This window comes from Salarias fasciatus, chromosome 1 (assembly GCF_902148845.1).
Source record: "Salarias fasciatus chromosome 1, fSalaFa1.1, whole genome shotgun sequence".
Taxonomy (NCBI): Eukaryota; Metazoa; Chordata; class Actinopteri; order Blenniiformes; family Blenniidae; genus Salarias; species Salarias fasciatus.
The window spans coordinates 7,712,450-7,728,051 of record NC_043745.1 but is presented as its reverse complement, the minus strand read 5'-3'; the positions used below and the strand labels follow the sequence as shown (position 1 = coordinate 7,728,051).

Sequence of the window (15,602 nt, the reverse complement as noted above, 5' to 3'; positions counted from 1 at the left end):
TTGCAGAATCTGCACAATCGAGTTTGATGGTAGTGGCAGTGAGTTTGCATAAATAAAACTGCATTTTTTTTTTTTTTACATCCTTTTGTATTATGATGCTTTTATTTTTCTGAAAAATACTTAACTTTCACTGAATCCATTGTAATATATCGTATCGATATCGAGATATCTGGTATGGATATTGAGATATGAAATTTTGCCCGTATCGTTCAGCCCTACTATACAGTAAATGGCTTCATCATGAACAATTCCTTCCTCGTTCCGGTGATCTGGTACATTCCGTACCTTCAGCGGCCGTCTTCTCTGCTGAGAACAAGATAATTGATTTATAGCATCGCAGCATGCAGCTTTACTCTGGAGGACGTCACTAATGATTCACCTTTCTGATATATATGAAAGCACTTCACATGAAGGATGATTATTTCCTGATTGAGTCAGTTTTTTCTGGGAATCACTGCTGAACCTCTACATTTGTAGACAGATGAAACATAGAACGAGGGATTTTTACATCTTACCTGCTGTGAGAGAGACGTGCAGATCGATCATTACTCTGGTTTTGATGCTTATTCCTCAGACTCTAGTTTTCAGCATGAAAATGTGAACAAACTTTCCCAAAGCAGCACGTTTAGGAAAACACTTTTAAATGCAATCAGCTGAAATAAAGCAAAACCGTCTGTGACACTCAGGTCAGTGAATGTCAGTTCTTGTAGTTACTAGCTAACTTTTTGAAAGGAATTGGAGTGTGTGTTGCAGTCGTCCCCTTCCAGGACCCCCCCTCACTGGATCGTGTGATCTGGATGTTTGACAGATGACAGTTTGAGGTTGAGGGGTTTTCTGGGTGTCCTGTCAGCAGAGGGATTCAGACCAGCAGAATTCTTGATTCAAGCGTTCTCCTTTCACCCATCCTGTTGGCAGGATCTTCAGGTAAAACTAAAGCTGACGGGCAGCAGAGGGAACAGGACAGAGTCAGCAGCTCTGTAGTATTTATTGGCGCGAGAAAATCTTCAAATATCCCAAATTCTAAAACTTAATGAGATTATAAAGCTGAAAACCCTACTAATTGTGTATAAGGCCGTTTATAGTAAACTTCCTGGAAACATCCAAAACAGGTTCTTAGAAAGAGAAGGTGGATACACTTTTCGGTGGAAACATAACCTTAAAGTCCAGTGTATGCGTACAACCCTGAAGAGCCAATGTATCACCAGAAAAGGCGTGCACTCGTGGAATGAATTAGACAACACCTTAAAAACATCCAGTAGTGAATCACAATTCAAAAAACTATACAAAATATATGCACTTAAAGAATATGCTAAAGAGCAATGAGTGAACTAATCCCCAAGATAAGTAAATGGATCCATGGACAGACACTTATGCGCTACAGTGTGTACGTGGCTGGGATGGAAATTGTGGGTTCTGGTTCTATGGGTTGGTTCATGTGCATGTAAAATGTAAATATACTTTCAGTTGTAGTTCTCACGTAAGTCTGAGTACACGTAGCTGCACTATGAGACTGTAATGTCCGGGGTGGGCATATATAAGCAGTAGCTTCAGCCTACTCCTTTTGAGTTATTTGACTTTCTTCTTGTTTTCTTTTCTTGTTTTCTACTTTTTGTATCTTCTTTGTTTTAGATTGTACTAGTTGGTTTAACCAAATTTTCAAATGCTCAAATAAACCTAAACAAACAAACAAACAAACAAAAATCTCCAAGTGTAAAAGTTACATGAAGTTCATTTTTCTGTAATTCATTTGTTTTTTTTCAGGAAAGTAATCTCAACAGTTTGTCTCAGTTTTCATGTTTCATCAGCAGGCTGGCAAAACATGTCAAATGTGTTATTTGAAAACCTCTGAAGCTGAAGGCAGAATGCACATACGCTGCGTATGAAAAGGTTCTGAGAGAAACTCATGGGGGCCGCTGTAACTGTAAATGCAAAAAAAGAAGAAAAAAAAAGCTTCCTTTCTGCATACACATAGCTTTATGTGTTTGGACACAGTCATGCTTCTCTTTTGTTGTGGTTTTTAATCCGCACGTCCAGTAGGGGGCAGTGCATACCGTATCAAACTATTGAAGAAACACATTCAGAGGTACTAAAACAGGTTTTTGTGTTGAAAATTTGACCTGAGGAGATCATTTGCTGCTTCATGTGCTTCATAACTTTTCTACTGAAGATAATTCTAAACTCCTTTGTCCGGATGTCCAGCTGAGGCCACATGGCAGATTTGCTTGAATCGGCAAATGTTTAGTCTTCCCTGAATTTGTCTTGGAAACTCTGTTGTTTTCTTTGTTACGTTCGCTGGTCTCACATGAGCTAAAGCCCTCAACACTGCCTCCACAGGTCGTCTGGGGTATTACTTTATCTGTTACACTTGATGGAAACATCCCTAATGAACGGAAAAGACAAAAAACTAATGAAAGTCTCAGTCTGTGGGTTTAGTATCAAGCCTATTTGGATCTTAAAGGTTTCACTAACATGATGATAGAAACTGAATCTGTCCATCAGACATGGAACGATTAACGAGCTGCTTGCTTCTGCCATGAAGCATCAAATGAACAGTTTTATGTAAGTGCGATGTAGAAAAATACACATTTTTGTTTCAACTGATCACTGTGTGTTGTGGTTCCACTGCCTAACCTTTAGATACCTTTAAATTCCTCATGTTATCACTGCATCTCAGTATTGAGCCTTCATACTGTCAGAAACTGCTTATTTTTTCATGCATCTGAGCCATAAAGAAAGAAATCCTCCATCAAAACCCCTTTGAACAGGAAAAATAGAGAGTGATGAAGTGCTTTTCATAGACAGCTTTAATATCAATATCTTCTTTAATTTTCCAGCACATTTTTTCCCTTTTCTTTTACAATGTTGGGAGGTTGTGCTTGTGGTCACGGTCGCTCAGCTCCAGTGTTTGGAAGCCATTACTTCATAACCGCAGCAGGCGAGGCCCGAAGCCAAGCCCTGGCTTTCCCATTATTACCAATGAGCGAGTGAATTGACCTCTGGAGGGACTGAAAAAACAGAAACACATGACGGGAAGCGTGAGGCTTCACGGGCACAGCGGGGTGTTTATTTAGATGTTTGAGCTGAAATAAATAATCAAAGAAAGCGATAACCGTCACTTAAACAGCTGTCCGCGTGCGGTTTGTTTGTCGTCTTGGATTTTGAGGGAATAATGTGAGAACCCGTGAACTCCAGCGGCTGAGCCGAGCCGTGCAGCTTTCAGCCGTTCGTCGGTTCAGAGTCATTTGTCCTTAAGCTCAGCCATCATCCAGCGAGCTTTGCTCTTTTGCGGTTTCCTGTTTGAATCCCGAGTTCAGGCTGCGGCCCCCATTTATATCCCATTTATGCTAAAGAGAGGTGCAATCAGTCCGCCAGTCGGCGCGGCCGCCGCTGTTGTCAGGACTAAATTATGGGCTGTTTTAAGTGGTTTGTCATCATGGAGCTGAACTCTGCGTGGATGCCGTCACTCAGGCCTATTGTGAGCAGCTGTGTTGCTATAGTCACTGTGGTCCTTTTGAGGAGGGCAGCGCACACTCACACGTACTCACCGCACTGAACACACACACAAACACACAGCCCCCATGTAGCTAAACCAACGCTGCGATGAGTGTTTGTTTTTTTTTCTTTCCAGTGGAAAATTAGCAGATGGGGAAACTATAACTTCCAAGTTTGCAGCTCTATAACTGTTTTCACATACAGATAAATAATTTTAAATGAGAGAAAACGGATTTTGTTTGATGCTGTAATGCACAAAGAAATTACTTTCAGGACTCATTTATGATCATTACATGTTCATACTATATGCAGAAAAACACTGACACTGCACCATAATAGTACTACTTATTTATTACCTCCGCCAAGGAGGTTATGTAATCACATTGGTTTGTTGGTTGGTTGGTTTGTTAGCAACATTACGGAAAAAGTTATGGACGGATTGCAATGAAACTTTGTGGAAAGGTGGGTCTTGGGCTAACTTAGAATCCATTAAATTTTGGTGACGATCCGGCTCACTGTCTGGATCCAGGAATTTTTTAAAGGATTCTTTATCATTGAGAGATAGGGCAGTCTTTCACATAGTTGGGCAGGCCCGCCGCACCGCTCCACGCGCCGCACGCCGCACGCCGCAGCGCTCCGCTCCGATCACACCCCCGATCACAATGTTGTTTTATTATATATGGTGTTCTTATTGTCATTGGTGACTGATTTGACCTGTGGCGGAGGTCTGCGCTCTCTGAGTGCCAAATTCTAGTTTATTATTATTTACATTTATTTATTTACTTATTTGTTTATTAATATTATTATTTATGTCTAGAGGTGTGTTTGTTTCTGATCCAGTGTGTATCTGTGTGTGTTTAGGCCGTTAACCCAGGAGGAGATTGCCCAGCGCAGAGAGGTGGCCAGACAGAGGCACGCTGACCGGCTGGCGGCCGAGAGCCAGAAGGAGGCGAGCCAGTCGGAGGGTGTGGCGCAGGATGAACAACCGGCAGGACTCAGCCCAGGTGAGCGCCGCTCCGCTCCGCTCAACCACGGCCTTCTCGCTCTGCTCTCAGTCGAACAAGTTTCAAAAATGTGTGTAAAGAAAGTGGCAAAGTTGCATCAAACGTGTCAAAATTAAAAGTTCTTGTTGTCTCTCTCTGGTTTAGCCAAGCTGGAGAATCTGACACTGAAGGACTCGAAGCCTGAGGAGGACGAAGAACCCAAGGAGAGCTTTGTGGCGTTTGCCCGGGTTTACAGCGGCGTCGCCCGAAGAGGACAAAGGATATTTGTACTGGGACCAAAGTACGACCCCGCCCAGGGCCTGAGCATGGTAAACACTCTCCGGGCAGAAGCCACTGTGTTAGACTGCTGAAATGAAATACTGAACATCTACTGTACGCTGCATGGTTATAGTTATTACGTTGTTATAACTGTCACGTGACCTTGATATGCTGAATTAATTCAATCATACCACAATTTGATTCTAATAAAGCCTTAAATTCTTTTAAGCAAAGGAAATATAAAAAGTGTGAACATTTGGAGGCTCCTGTTGGGCAGATTTTGATCCGGTTCAGAAATATTCCCTGGCGGTTTTTGGTGTAGTTATTGAGTTAGCTCATATTGTGGTGCTTTAGCGGTGCTTGACCTTCACCCATATCTCAGCCCAGGTCTCAGTTTTGGCCCATGAGCCTGACGTTTGACACCTCTGTGCTAAGTATTTACGCTTTCCTCTAAACATGGGGCTCGTTTCTGTGGCAGAACAATCTGAATTATTGGTCTACCTTCCAAACCAGGAAGAAAACACAAACCGCAGTCTTCTAGCTGCAGGATTGTGATTTTTCCGGTGTGTCTGAGTAGCGCCTGCAGTCGCCGGGCCGATCGAACGCCTGTAGTTTCATTCAGTCGGACGTCTCTCCACAACAAACAGCGCATTGTTGTCTTTCAGTTCTGCTCTGTTTGGTGCTCATGTTTACTCGCAGCGAGCAAAGCCGGCGCTGTAAAGACGACGTGACACTCCCTGACAGGTATTGTAAGTGACACAAACCGACGGGGGGAATCAGACCCGGCTGATTGACGGCAGGTTATGCTGAACCTCTCCGAGCCGTCACTGCTTGTTTATCTTCTGGAAGCAAGGAGCAGAGAGAAGGAGGAGACTGTGAGGAATGGCTCTGTCACATTTGGGAATCTGAAAGCGCATTATATGATCTCTCTCTCTCTCACACACACACACACACACACACACACACACACACACACACTCACACACACTCTGCAGACTGGCTCGTGAGGCGGCACAAAGATTATTAAAAAATCCCTACAAAGTAGAGAAATTGAATCACAAAGTTTTGTGCAGCAGAGGAGAGAAGTCCTGAGGGCTCAGCCAGAGTCCTGGAAATCCACCGCAGCAGCCAATAAAACATGCAAAGTCTCAAAAACAAGAGGAAAGACGATTCATATATATTAGATTTTTTTGCAAGTGTTTGTGTTTTTAATTGGTCTAAGGTGACTTTAAAATGATGTGATGAACAATGGATCACTGGAAGTGTGACAGTCTGATCAAAGAAGATACCTTGCTCGCCTTATTCAATGTGAAATGTATCTGGAAAATTTTATTTCACCTAAAATTTAGATTAAATAATGTGAAAAGTGTTTGTAGAATGAGTTGGTGAGATTTCTTCTACAAAGGTGCAGACTTGAAATTCTTTTTTGGATCGAACTACTTGATCGGGGTGTGTGACACCCAGTACTGTGATAATGGACAGCAATGTAGTAATTCTGGCTTTTTTCAATGTAATCACCCCCAATAACCTTCCAATAGTGTGATATTTGATATTTCTCTTATCAGTGGATAAATACTGTAACATTCCTTGTAAATGAAATGTTTTGCTGGTTTTGTGTAGTTTGCTTATCAAGAAATCGTAGATGGGATAGTTATTTTATTCATTGAACCTCTTCACCAATCAGGCCACATCAGTACATATGCTATCAGTAACTTTTTTAAAATTATTCTATAATTTTTAGAACCAAGATGTACAATTAAACATATGAGGGCTACATATTGCCAAACTCTCTCATGCCGTATGAGTATGAGTCACATTTTATTCCCCTTCAGTTCATTTGTTTACATCTGTTTAAATATAAGCAGACTAAGTGATTTCAAATGGAATTAATAATTATGGTGATTTACTGAGCAGCACCATCATTATTAATGTAGGAAATCACAGGTTTCAGCCTGAACGCAAGCAGTGTGATGCAAGAGAAATAAAATGGATGCGAGAGGGAGTTTTCTTCGATCCTTGATGAGTGCTGTCCGATGCTCCAGAACACTGACGGAGGTTCATTTAAAACTCTTAAAAGTTCTTTTTTTTTTTTTTTTTTTTCACCTTGTTATCAGTAATTGAAAATCAAACCAGTTAAAATCAGGATCTGTTTCAAATTAGAGGCCGACTTCTTGATTTTCATTGTTTAGTTCACGGGGCCTGGTGGACAGTCGCTGCATTTCACAGCCGTACTTTTATATGGCAGATCAAATATTACAGTCCAACAAAGGCTGTTTACAGCACTGAGGAAACACAGACTCAGTTTCACAAAACGGTTAAGTCGCATGTTAAAGAGTCTCAGACACACTGGCTGTGTGGAAAACATTCAAATCAATGCTTGTGGTGACAGATTCCACACATTCTTGGCATTTCCTGCAGAGTTCAGGTTCGTAAATACGTCTTCAGCCAGAATACGATGAACTGGCACCATTGATTGCCTGTGGAAACCCCCCCCCCCCCCCCCCCCCCCCCCCCGATGGAGTATTTTCACCAATCGAAGCATCAAAACATTTACCGTCTTCTTCAAACTGAACTTTGCGACTTCAACAGCAATAAAAACATTTGAAATAATTTTTTTTTGTAATGTCGATGAAGTGCTGCAGGATCACGAGGCTGCGGTTGCGTGCTGATCCTAGATCAGTGAGCATTTGTCAATACTTCAGTGAAATCTGCAGCTTGGCAACCAGACGACGAGGGTTGTTTTTTAATAACACTGCCTACAGTGGTCCCGAGCCGGTCGCGGAACGCCGTTCACCACAGAGAATGTGGCAGGATCACTGTGAAGTCACTAAAAATGTGCTGTCTAAACTGTGAGGCTGAAGAACCAGATGTGGGAGCAGCTTTATTCTTCTAGTGGTTACTGCAGCTCAAAGCTTCTGCTGCACAGTTTTGTCATTAAAAGTCTTTTGGAATGACCCTAAAAAGAAAAAGAAACTGCAGCACATCCTGGAGATTTAAACAAACCTGATGCAACGAAAACACTTTCCCCACTCAAAACATTGGGAGAGCCCTGACGACCGCGTTGCAGATAGTTAATCAGTTCCACTGTGTGTTCCACTGAATTGAATTGAAGGCCTTTTGTGTGAGTTCAGATGCTGGATGGGTCTTTCTGTGGTAATTTACCTCATTCAAATGTATTTCTGTAGAGCAGACACAGCACAGTAAAGGTATTTTTATTGTGAAATATTTTTTGATAAAGTAGATTTAGGTAGCGCCATATTAACCTTTTTCTTCTTTGTGGTGCAGAGTTAACTGCAGCTGCCTATATCTTCAGAAAAACAATTAGTATTAAAAGTGGCTTCAGTCTCAACATACGGCTGTTTTAATGAAACCTTTTGGTGTAAAATGCAGTGAGATGTACAAAAGGCATCTCCTCTGTCTGTTTGCATTGTGCATGTTTTTACAGACTTAACGCTGACAACATGGATTTGAGGCTAGTTTGGCAGCAGTGAGGTGTTCCCTCACATGATGTAAACACGTTACACACAAAGCGTCTCCTCCTGATTAAACTCTGCACCAAGAGAAGGCTTCTTGCATGTTTCTGTTTCATAAAAAATGAAAAAAGAACCACAGGCGTAACAGCTGGTTAATACTCTTTTTGATATATGCGGTCTTCTGGTTGGTCAGTTTTGTGATTCTGTGCATATGTCACAAACCACAAAAGTCACTGTGCAAAGCATTCTGGGACTGATCCCCTGGAATTGATCAGGTCACATTTTGGTACATATAATCCAGGAGAATATTCCAGTTACTTTATTTCAGTGTTGAAGTAAACAGGCTGATTTGCTCCTCGAATAGTAAAGAATTTGATCTGACGGACAGAAAAATGACCAAATGAACACAGCTAGTGTTGTGTTGTCTGCTACTCTTCACAATGTTATTTAGTGATTTTTAAAAATTTTTTTTTTTTTAATCAATGTTTTAAAGGTTTACAGCTTGCTTGGTGGTTTGGCGGACTGGATTGGAGCCTCTTGCGATCTGGTTTCGGCCCACGTGCCTTATGTTTGACACCCCGGTCTTCTGGCATTGATCCCCGGACATCAGGATCCATTGAATCAGTTTAAAGCCTCAGTCTTAGAACACCTTGGTGGCCGTGTGCGAACCTGGTCCTGCAGGACTGCCACCCTGCATGTTTTATTTCTCTCTCTGTTGCTGCACAGCTGATTGCAATCGGCTGCTCGTTACTGGACTTTATTTCAATAACTTCATTAGATTGAGGTTCTGCTGAGGCAGGGAGTCCTGGAAGTCTGCTGGTTGACACTTTTCAGCTCTTCTAATGACACCAAATAACCTTCTTTGCTCATCCCAGATGGAAGGAAAGGCTCGTATCAACCACATATGACTGTTTCTTGTAATGTGACCACACCGAAGCGTCTCTGTTCTTCAGGCTCATGCTGTCTCTCATCCGTCCCAGCTGCCGGACGGATGCGTCGCCTCAGACTGCGTGCCGGACGTCCCCCACCTGTCCTGCTGCTCCATGGAGAGCCTGTACCTGCTGATGGGCCGGGAGCTGGAGGAGCTGGAGGAGGTGCCTGCAGGAAACGTCCTGGGTAAATACGTCCGCCTCTTTGCTCCATACGGTTCATATTTCATTTGGTGTCAGTTAGAGTCTCACCAGGTTACAGATTATGCCATCAAAACTCATTCTATTCCAATCTCGTCTCCAGACTCCGAGGAGTGTTTTTGTTTTCAAGGAAAACATTCTTGTGTTTTTTTTTTTTTTTAGATATTGATCCCTTCTGGGGTTTAAAAGGTCATGAAGCTTAAATGAATCTGAAGTCTGTTTAAAGTTCTTTAATCTCGAATGTAAGGAGGCGCTAACGTGAAATCAAGCACACTGTCAAAGAACCTGGAAGAAGCTTTCCAAAGATCAGTCACTATGAGATTAGAACGATACAGGCTGAGCTCGTTGAGATGAAGCCTGTATAAAACCTGTTCTGTTGAATTTCTTCCTGCATTGTTCCTTTGTTCCCGTAGCTAAATGAGCCATTCAGAACAGTTTATTGTCTTATTTGGTGCAAAAGCTTCACAAATTCTCTTTAATTTTCTTGGAGACGCCAGTCAAAGGAGACCAGCTGCACTTCAGTGATTAAAGCATGAGCTTGAAGACAAGACGATCACTGTCATCTCTAAGGACGTTTGAGAAAAACCTTTGAAGGAACGTTTTCGACTTGAACTGCAGACGAGTCAGAACTGACGAAGCCTTTCAGATGTGAGATGAAAAAGTTTTCAAAACTCCAGCTAAGTCCATTTTCCCCTCATTGAAACACGGCCGGTGTGACGGAGGCTCTTTACCTACATGCAGCAGCCGGCCTTAACATGATCACCGCTGACAGCCCAACACCCTCATTATCGCCGGTAAGTGGGTGGGATGAGCCGCGCAGGAACATTTTGTCCTCGGCGTCGACGTGTCGGAGGCAGGAAATGGACGCCTGTAAGGATGTGAAGGAGTTTGATGAGGGCTAAATTGTAATGGCTGTAAAAGTGGGTCAGGGCATCTCGAGGATCTATCAAAAAAAAAACAAAAAAAAAAAAAGGAGAAGCAGTGAGACTTCAGGGTCACATGCAGATTACCGTTTCCATCGGTGTAAATCCTGAACTTCCTGACTGGAAGTTCTGCATTTATCTCCATTTTATGTCCGCAGAGCTGTCAGAAACAAAACAAAGTGCAGCGAGTCAGTTCTTCTGCTCTGTTTTCCCTGTAATTCCAGCTCTCGGTATCTGGCTTTTATTGAGTATTCCTGTTTATGTTCCGCAGCGGTGAGAAGCTCGTGTTCCAGATGTTTGACACGCTGATGGATCAGCCTGTCGCTGGACGGCCGTACAGCGGGAGTGGAGGGAGCTGCTCCAATCACTTGCGCTTTCGTGGAAAGCTTTTGTTTCTCCACTTGGCGGTTATTGATTTATCTACATGTCACAAACAGCCGAGGAGTTCTGCTTCTGGGAATTTCACCTCCCAAATCCTGTCGGCGTCCGCAGAATGTGAATCTCAGGCTTGGAATTTTCACCAACCTGCATGATAACGGAGAATCTAACGTGCACAGAGTCTCTCCGCTCTGGAAACTGAACTGATGTGAGTGATGTTGAACGTGGACAGTCCTGCTACTTGTCCTCCCCGCACGCTCCGGCCTCGCTGGCTTGCAGCAGTGTAGAGATCAACGTTAAACGGTGTGTGTGTGTGTTTTAGTACAGTCAGTCCAGATGTAGCTGAAAGAATTAACAGGACGACATAAAACCTAAAGGGTTTGATAGGATCTGTCGTCATACATGTTCAGTCACAATAAAATGTTCAATATTTCAGGTTAAGTTATTTGATTTTAATTTAGATTTTTCATTAGAAATTATTAAGTACTGGATAGAGGTAAATATTTGATATTGGGCCATAAACAAAATGTGAAAGCATGAATTTAAAGAAGAAGTTGAATTGAGAAATAGTCACATTAAAAACTCAACTAAAATTCACAACATTCATTCTCTGTGCAAATGTTACTGCTCACATTTCCTCATCACCTTTAATCCATGTTTCATCAGACATGCTGTAGATTTTTTTTAGGCAGTGGGATCTTTGGAGATCTTCTTGAGCTTCAGCACAATGACATTTCTCTGACTGAACTGTTTCACGAAGGGAAGTCTTTGCTTCATTTTGAACAGTTAAAGGAGCTCAGCTTTCAGCGTTTGCACCTCCACTGTCCCTGTTGCCGAATCCGTCCATCTTCTTGGCCGTTTCGTCCACATGGGGTCAGGTTGGCACTTTGAAGGGTGAAGACGCCCGAGCTTCTCAGATCCCCGGCTCTTCCCAGACCAGGCCAGAGGTATAATCGCTCCAGTGAGTCCCGGCCTGACCTCAGCCCTCCTCTCCTCTCCTCTCAGCTGGATGTGGCTGGTAAACCTCTAATAGGAGGCGAGCAGGGGGCTTCCTAATCAGAAGAACCACTTCAAGTGAGTCCTGTGGTCTGGGAGGGGACTGAATCACTGCAGCCGGGGCCCGTCCACGGCCCCGAACTGACTGGAATTCACCAGATGTTGTTCTCATTTATGTAAAAGTACACAGAGGCCTTTTCTTTCTCTCTCTTTTCTCTCTTTAAAATGTGCTTTAAGCAGGCAGACTCACTCTGGAGGTAGTTTTCATGGTCTATCACATCTTTTTGGTGGAGTTGCTGTTTGGTTTTGTTGTATTTCAATTTGCTGTTTGTTGACAGAAATGAGTCACAGCTGAAAGGCTTTACTGTAACTTTTGGGAAACAACCTTTCTTCTTTATTCCGGGACTTGTGTCTCCTAAAATAATCCAGTGGTGGTACGGATATAGACTGGCTGTGTATATTTATTTCTTACATCACGGCGGCATGTGCATAAGAGCGCACTCTCATGTCCGACGTGTGTAGTTGGGAATGCGGTGGAGTATCGATCCGGCCGGGCATTCATGTTCCAGGGCGCTCTGAGTGGCGGCAGCACTGCGAGGGAAGGCTGACCTGCACAAGACTGGCATGAATTATGAAGGAGCCACGCATTAGGATATCGACGTCCGGCCATCATCTGCTATAGGCGGGGGTCAAAATGTGCCGCGGGAAGCTATCAGTGAGACATTCTGCCCTGGAGTTGGCATCACGGCCCCCTCTGCTCCTCGTTTGTTTGAGACACTCAGCCCACAGCTGGGACGGGCGTGGATTCCAGTTTTGACTTCTCATCCCGGCGCTGCAGTATAGAATCAGAAAAGGTCAATATCTGATGCGATCTCTGACTTGATCCAACTTCCTGACTGTCTTCAGTTCAACCCATTAGTTCTGTGGTGCTGTGGATCAGCATGTCAACACTTAGAGGAGCCTACTTCATTTCAGCTGCTCCTGTGGATGAACTTTGACCCTGTATGTAAAAAATATAGCTTTTTGTAACTGTCATATTTTTTTCCTGTTGATTTAACAAACCCTACAACTATTATGTGATATTTTCATAGCAATATGCACCTCAGATTTTTGTTTTGTTTTTTTTGAAGGCCTGGCCTTCCTATGTGAGGTTTGCATGTTTTCCCTGTGCATGCACCTGGGTTTCCCCTGCTTCCTCTTGAGATTTTAGAAAGTGAAAGGAAGTGAAAAGGTTCAGCACAGAGGCTGAAACACTCCTGCTCCATTATTGTTCTGCTGTCTCCTCCTCCACATGTGCCGTAAATGCAAACATCTTGAGCAACGACTGGCAACTTTGATCATGTTGCGAGCCAAAAAAACAAGCGTTTCTTGTGAGTAAGCCGCTCCAAAGTTGTACAAAGGTTACGGCTCCTTATTGGATAAAAGGATTGAACTATATGAATCAACACTCAGTGGTACGTTACTGGCTCAGATAGGGGTAACCTGAGCTTCTTCCACTTCACTTTTTCCAATAATTTATTTGCAAATGAGGGCATGATTTTTATTTTTTTATTTTTTTTGCCTTGGCAGTGGTTGCAGGCATTTGCGGCACAGAGACAGTTAACCTCTAATTTGCAGCAGGCCCGGACAATGCATGGCAAGTCAGTTTTTTCTGGCAGAAACTGCATTAAGTTATGCAGGGATGATGAGACAGCCACAGTGAAGCCAGTGTTTGTTTAAATAAAGCTGGATCATATTTCACTACTTTATCTTAACTTTATGTCTAACAAAGCGGCAGAGAAACAGAAGGAAAACATGTTGGTAGCTGAAGCCACTCGTGTGAGTCTGTTCCTCTCCCGTCACCTGCGAATCCATCAACCTATTGATTTTTGGAATTTGAGTCAGTAAAGACGGAACCAGCGGCCACTTATGGCCCGCAGAGCGGCCGGTTCCCCACGTCCGATCTGAGAGCTGGTCGCTCCATCAAACCCTGATATGGTGCTGAGAAGAGGGAAACACTTTCTGTTTTTTTTCCTGTTGGCTGTGATGCTCAGTGCCGGTGAAGTCAGACGTGGTCAGATCGTTTCCCCGAGGATCCGCTCCGAAGCTCCATGACTCAGCACCGAGTTCAACCAGTGCAGGGTGGAAACAAGTCCTGCCCTTTAGACAGCCGTGAAAACACACTGTGACGTGTGTGTGTATGTGTGTGTGTGAGAGAGAGAGCGCCTGTGTGTGTGTGTGCATGCGCACGTAGGCCATGTGTCAGCCGTCATCCCTGTCCTGTTACTGGGTTGTGGACACAGAAGAAGTTAGCAGTGTGTAAACCTCGCCGGGCTTGGCCTTGATTAGACCCCACTATTAGCCGATGACAGAAGACACACACACACACACACACACACACACACTCCAGTATTTGATGTGGGGGGGAAAATAATTTCCTCATCGACCACATGATGGTGCACACTGCATGACAGAGCGCTTTGTTCGCCTTTTGTGTGTGTGTGTGTGTGTGTGTGTGTGTGTGTGTGTGTGTGTGTGTGTGTGTGTGTGTGTGTGTGTGTGTTTGAGGGAGTGTGTCATGTGAGTGAGACCCCCTAAATCACGGTTGGTTTAAATGAGTAACAGAAATCTCTCACACACACACACACGCAGGCAGGCCGACAGACAAAGGAGCGGCAGCTGCTGTACAGCACCGTCCCGTATTGTGTTGCCTCCCCTGCTCAGTTTCCTGCCAGCTGTTGGGAACAGCAGCCTCAGGAAATGAAGGCCTCCCATCATGCTCCGGTCTGAAACGGTACCTGCAGCATCGGTCATTTACTGGGGTCCCGCTGCGCGCCAGTGCCAGGTTTTAATGGACGTCAGCTGCCGAGGGGGGGGTGTTGTTAAAACAGCCCAGTCGCTGATCATTTTCATCCAACACAGATGAGGACAGCGATTGAAGTTTCTACCACATGCAGGTTCACACACACACACACACACACACACGACTGGCTCGACACTCTTGTTTGGAGCTGAAAAAGGATTTCCAACAGCACCAAGTGTTTTTCCCTCGACTGAGATCCACAGGGGCATCAGCCTCGGACACATTTATTCCAGTTACTTCAGCCAGTTATCACAAAACCAATGGCTTCACAGATTATACAGAATACATTTCAAAGAAGCAAATGCATCAGGTGATGATTTTAATCAATCTCTCTTTGCATCTGCGGGGAGTTTTACCATAAGGGATAGTTTTGTTGGCCGTTACTTTTGACACTTTATTTCCTGGTTGTTCTCCAGAATTCAGAGTTTTTAACAGGCCACCTTCCTTTGCGATGAATGCATTGTGTATGGAAATGGCTTGTCTGTGTTTATACCGTGTATGACACTAAGGCCTCGTTTTCACCATGTTTCAAGTGAGGACACATCTATTTTTCGTTTCAGAAAAGTTCCGTATTTATACGGCAACATTTTATAAACTCCGTCTGTTAGTGCTCTAAGTGATGTAGTTATCATGTAGGGCCACTAGTGGGAGCTGTTGTTGTTTTTTTGTAATGAAACTACACCAGCCTTGAGATTTAAAAAAGGTTAAAAGGTTAAAAAAAATCCTACAGAAGATGGATGGAGGCTGCTTTAATTTTTTTCTAATTGTACCAGTAATTAAAAAAAACCCACTGGTATTCCTCCTAGAAGTGGAGGAAACGCAGTGATATTTCCCAGAAGCTTCCATCCCTCCTCCAGACCGCTGTCTCCTCGTCTCCCTCATCTCCTCACATTAGCAGCTCCTGCAGGAGTCTAACTATCAGACTTTGTCTCCCAAAGTTTAACAGCATCCAGCCGGCCTGCGGCTCCCATTTTCCCGTGGCGTTCTCATAAGCGCTCCCAGCGTGCGGCCGTCTGATTCATCTCCCCTTTCAGACCGTCAGCGCGAGCCAAACGGGTTCGTCAGGACTCCTAACCGAGCCGAGCGTCGAGGCAGAATTACTTCAG

At 43.8% G+C, this 15,602-nt stretch overlaps 1 protein-coding gene across 1 annotated transcript in view; it reads left to right on the top strand.

Moving 5' to 3' along the window:
* Positions 1-15,602, top strand: part of efl1 (elongation factor like GTPase 1) — an 80,066-nt gene that overhangs the window by 21,088 nt on the left and 43,376 nt on the right. The window contains 3 exon segments of the mRNA XM_030119166.1: positions 4,354-4,496; positions 4,641-4,804; positions 9,208-9,343. Of these exon segments, the coding sequence (XP_029975026.1) occupies positions 4,354-4,496; positions 4,641-4,804; positions 9,208-9,343 (443 nt within the window).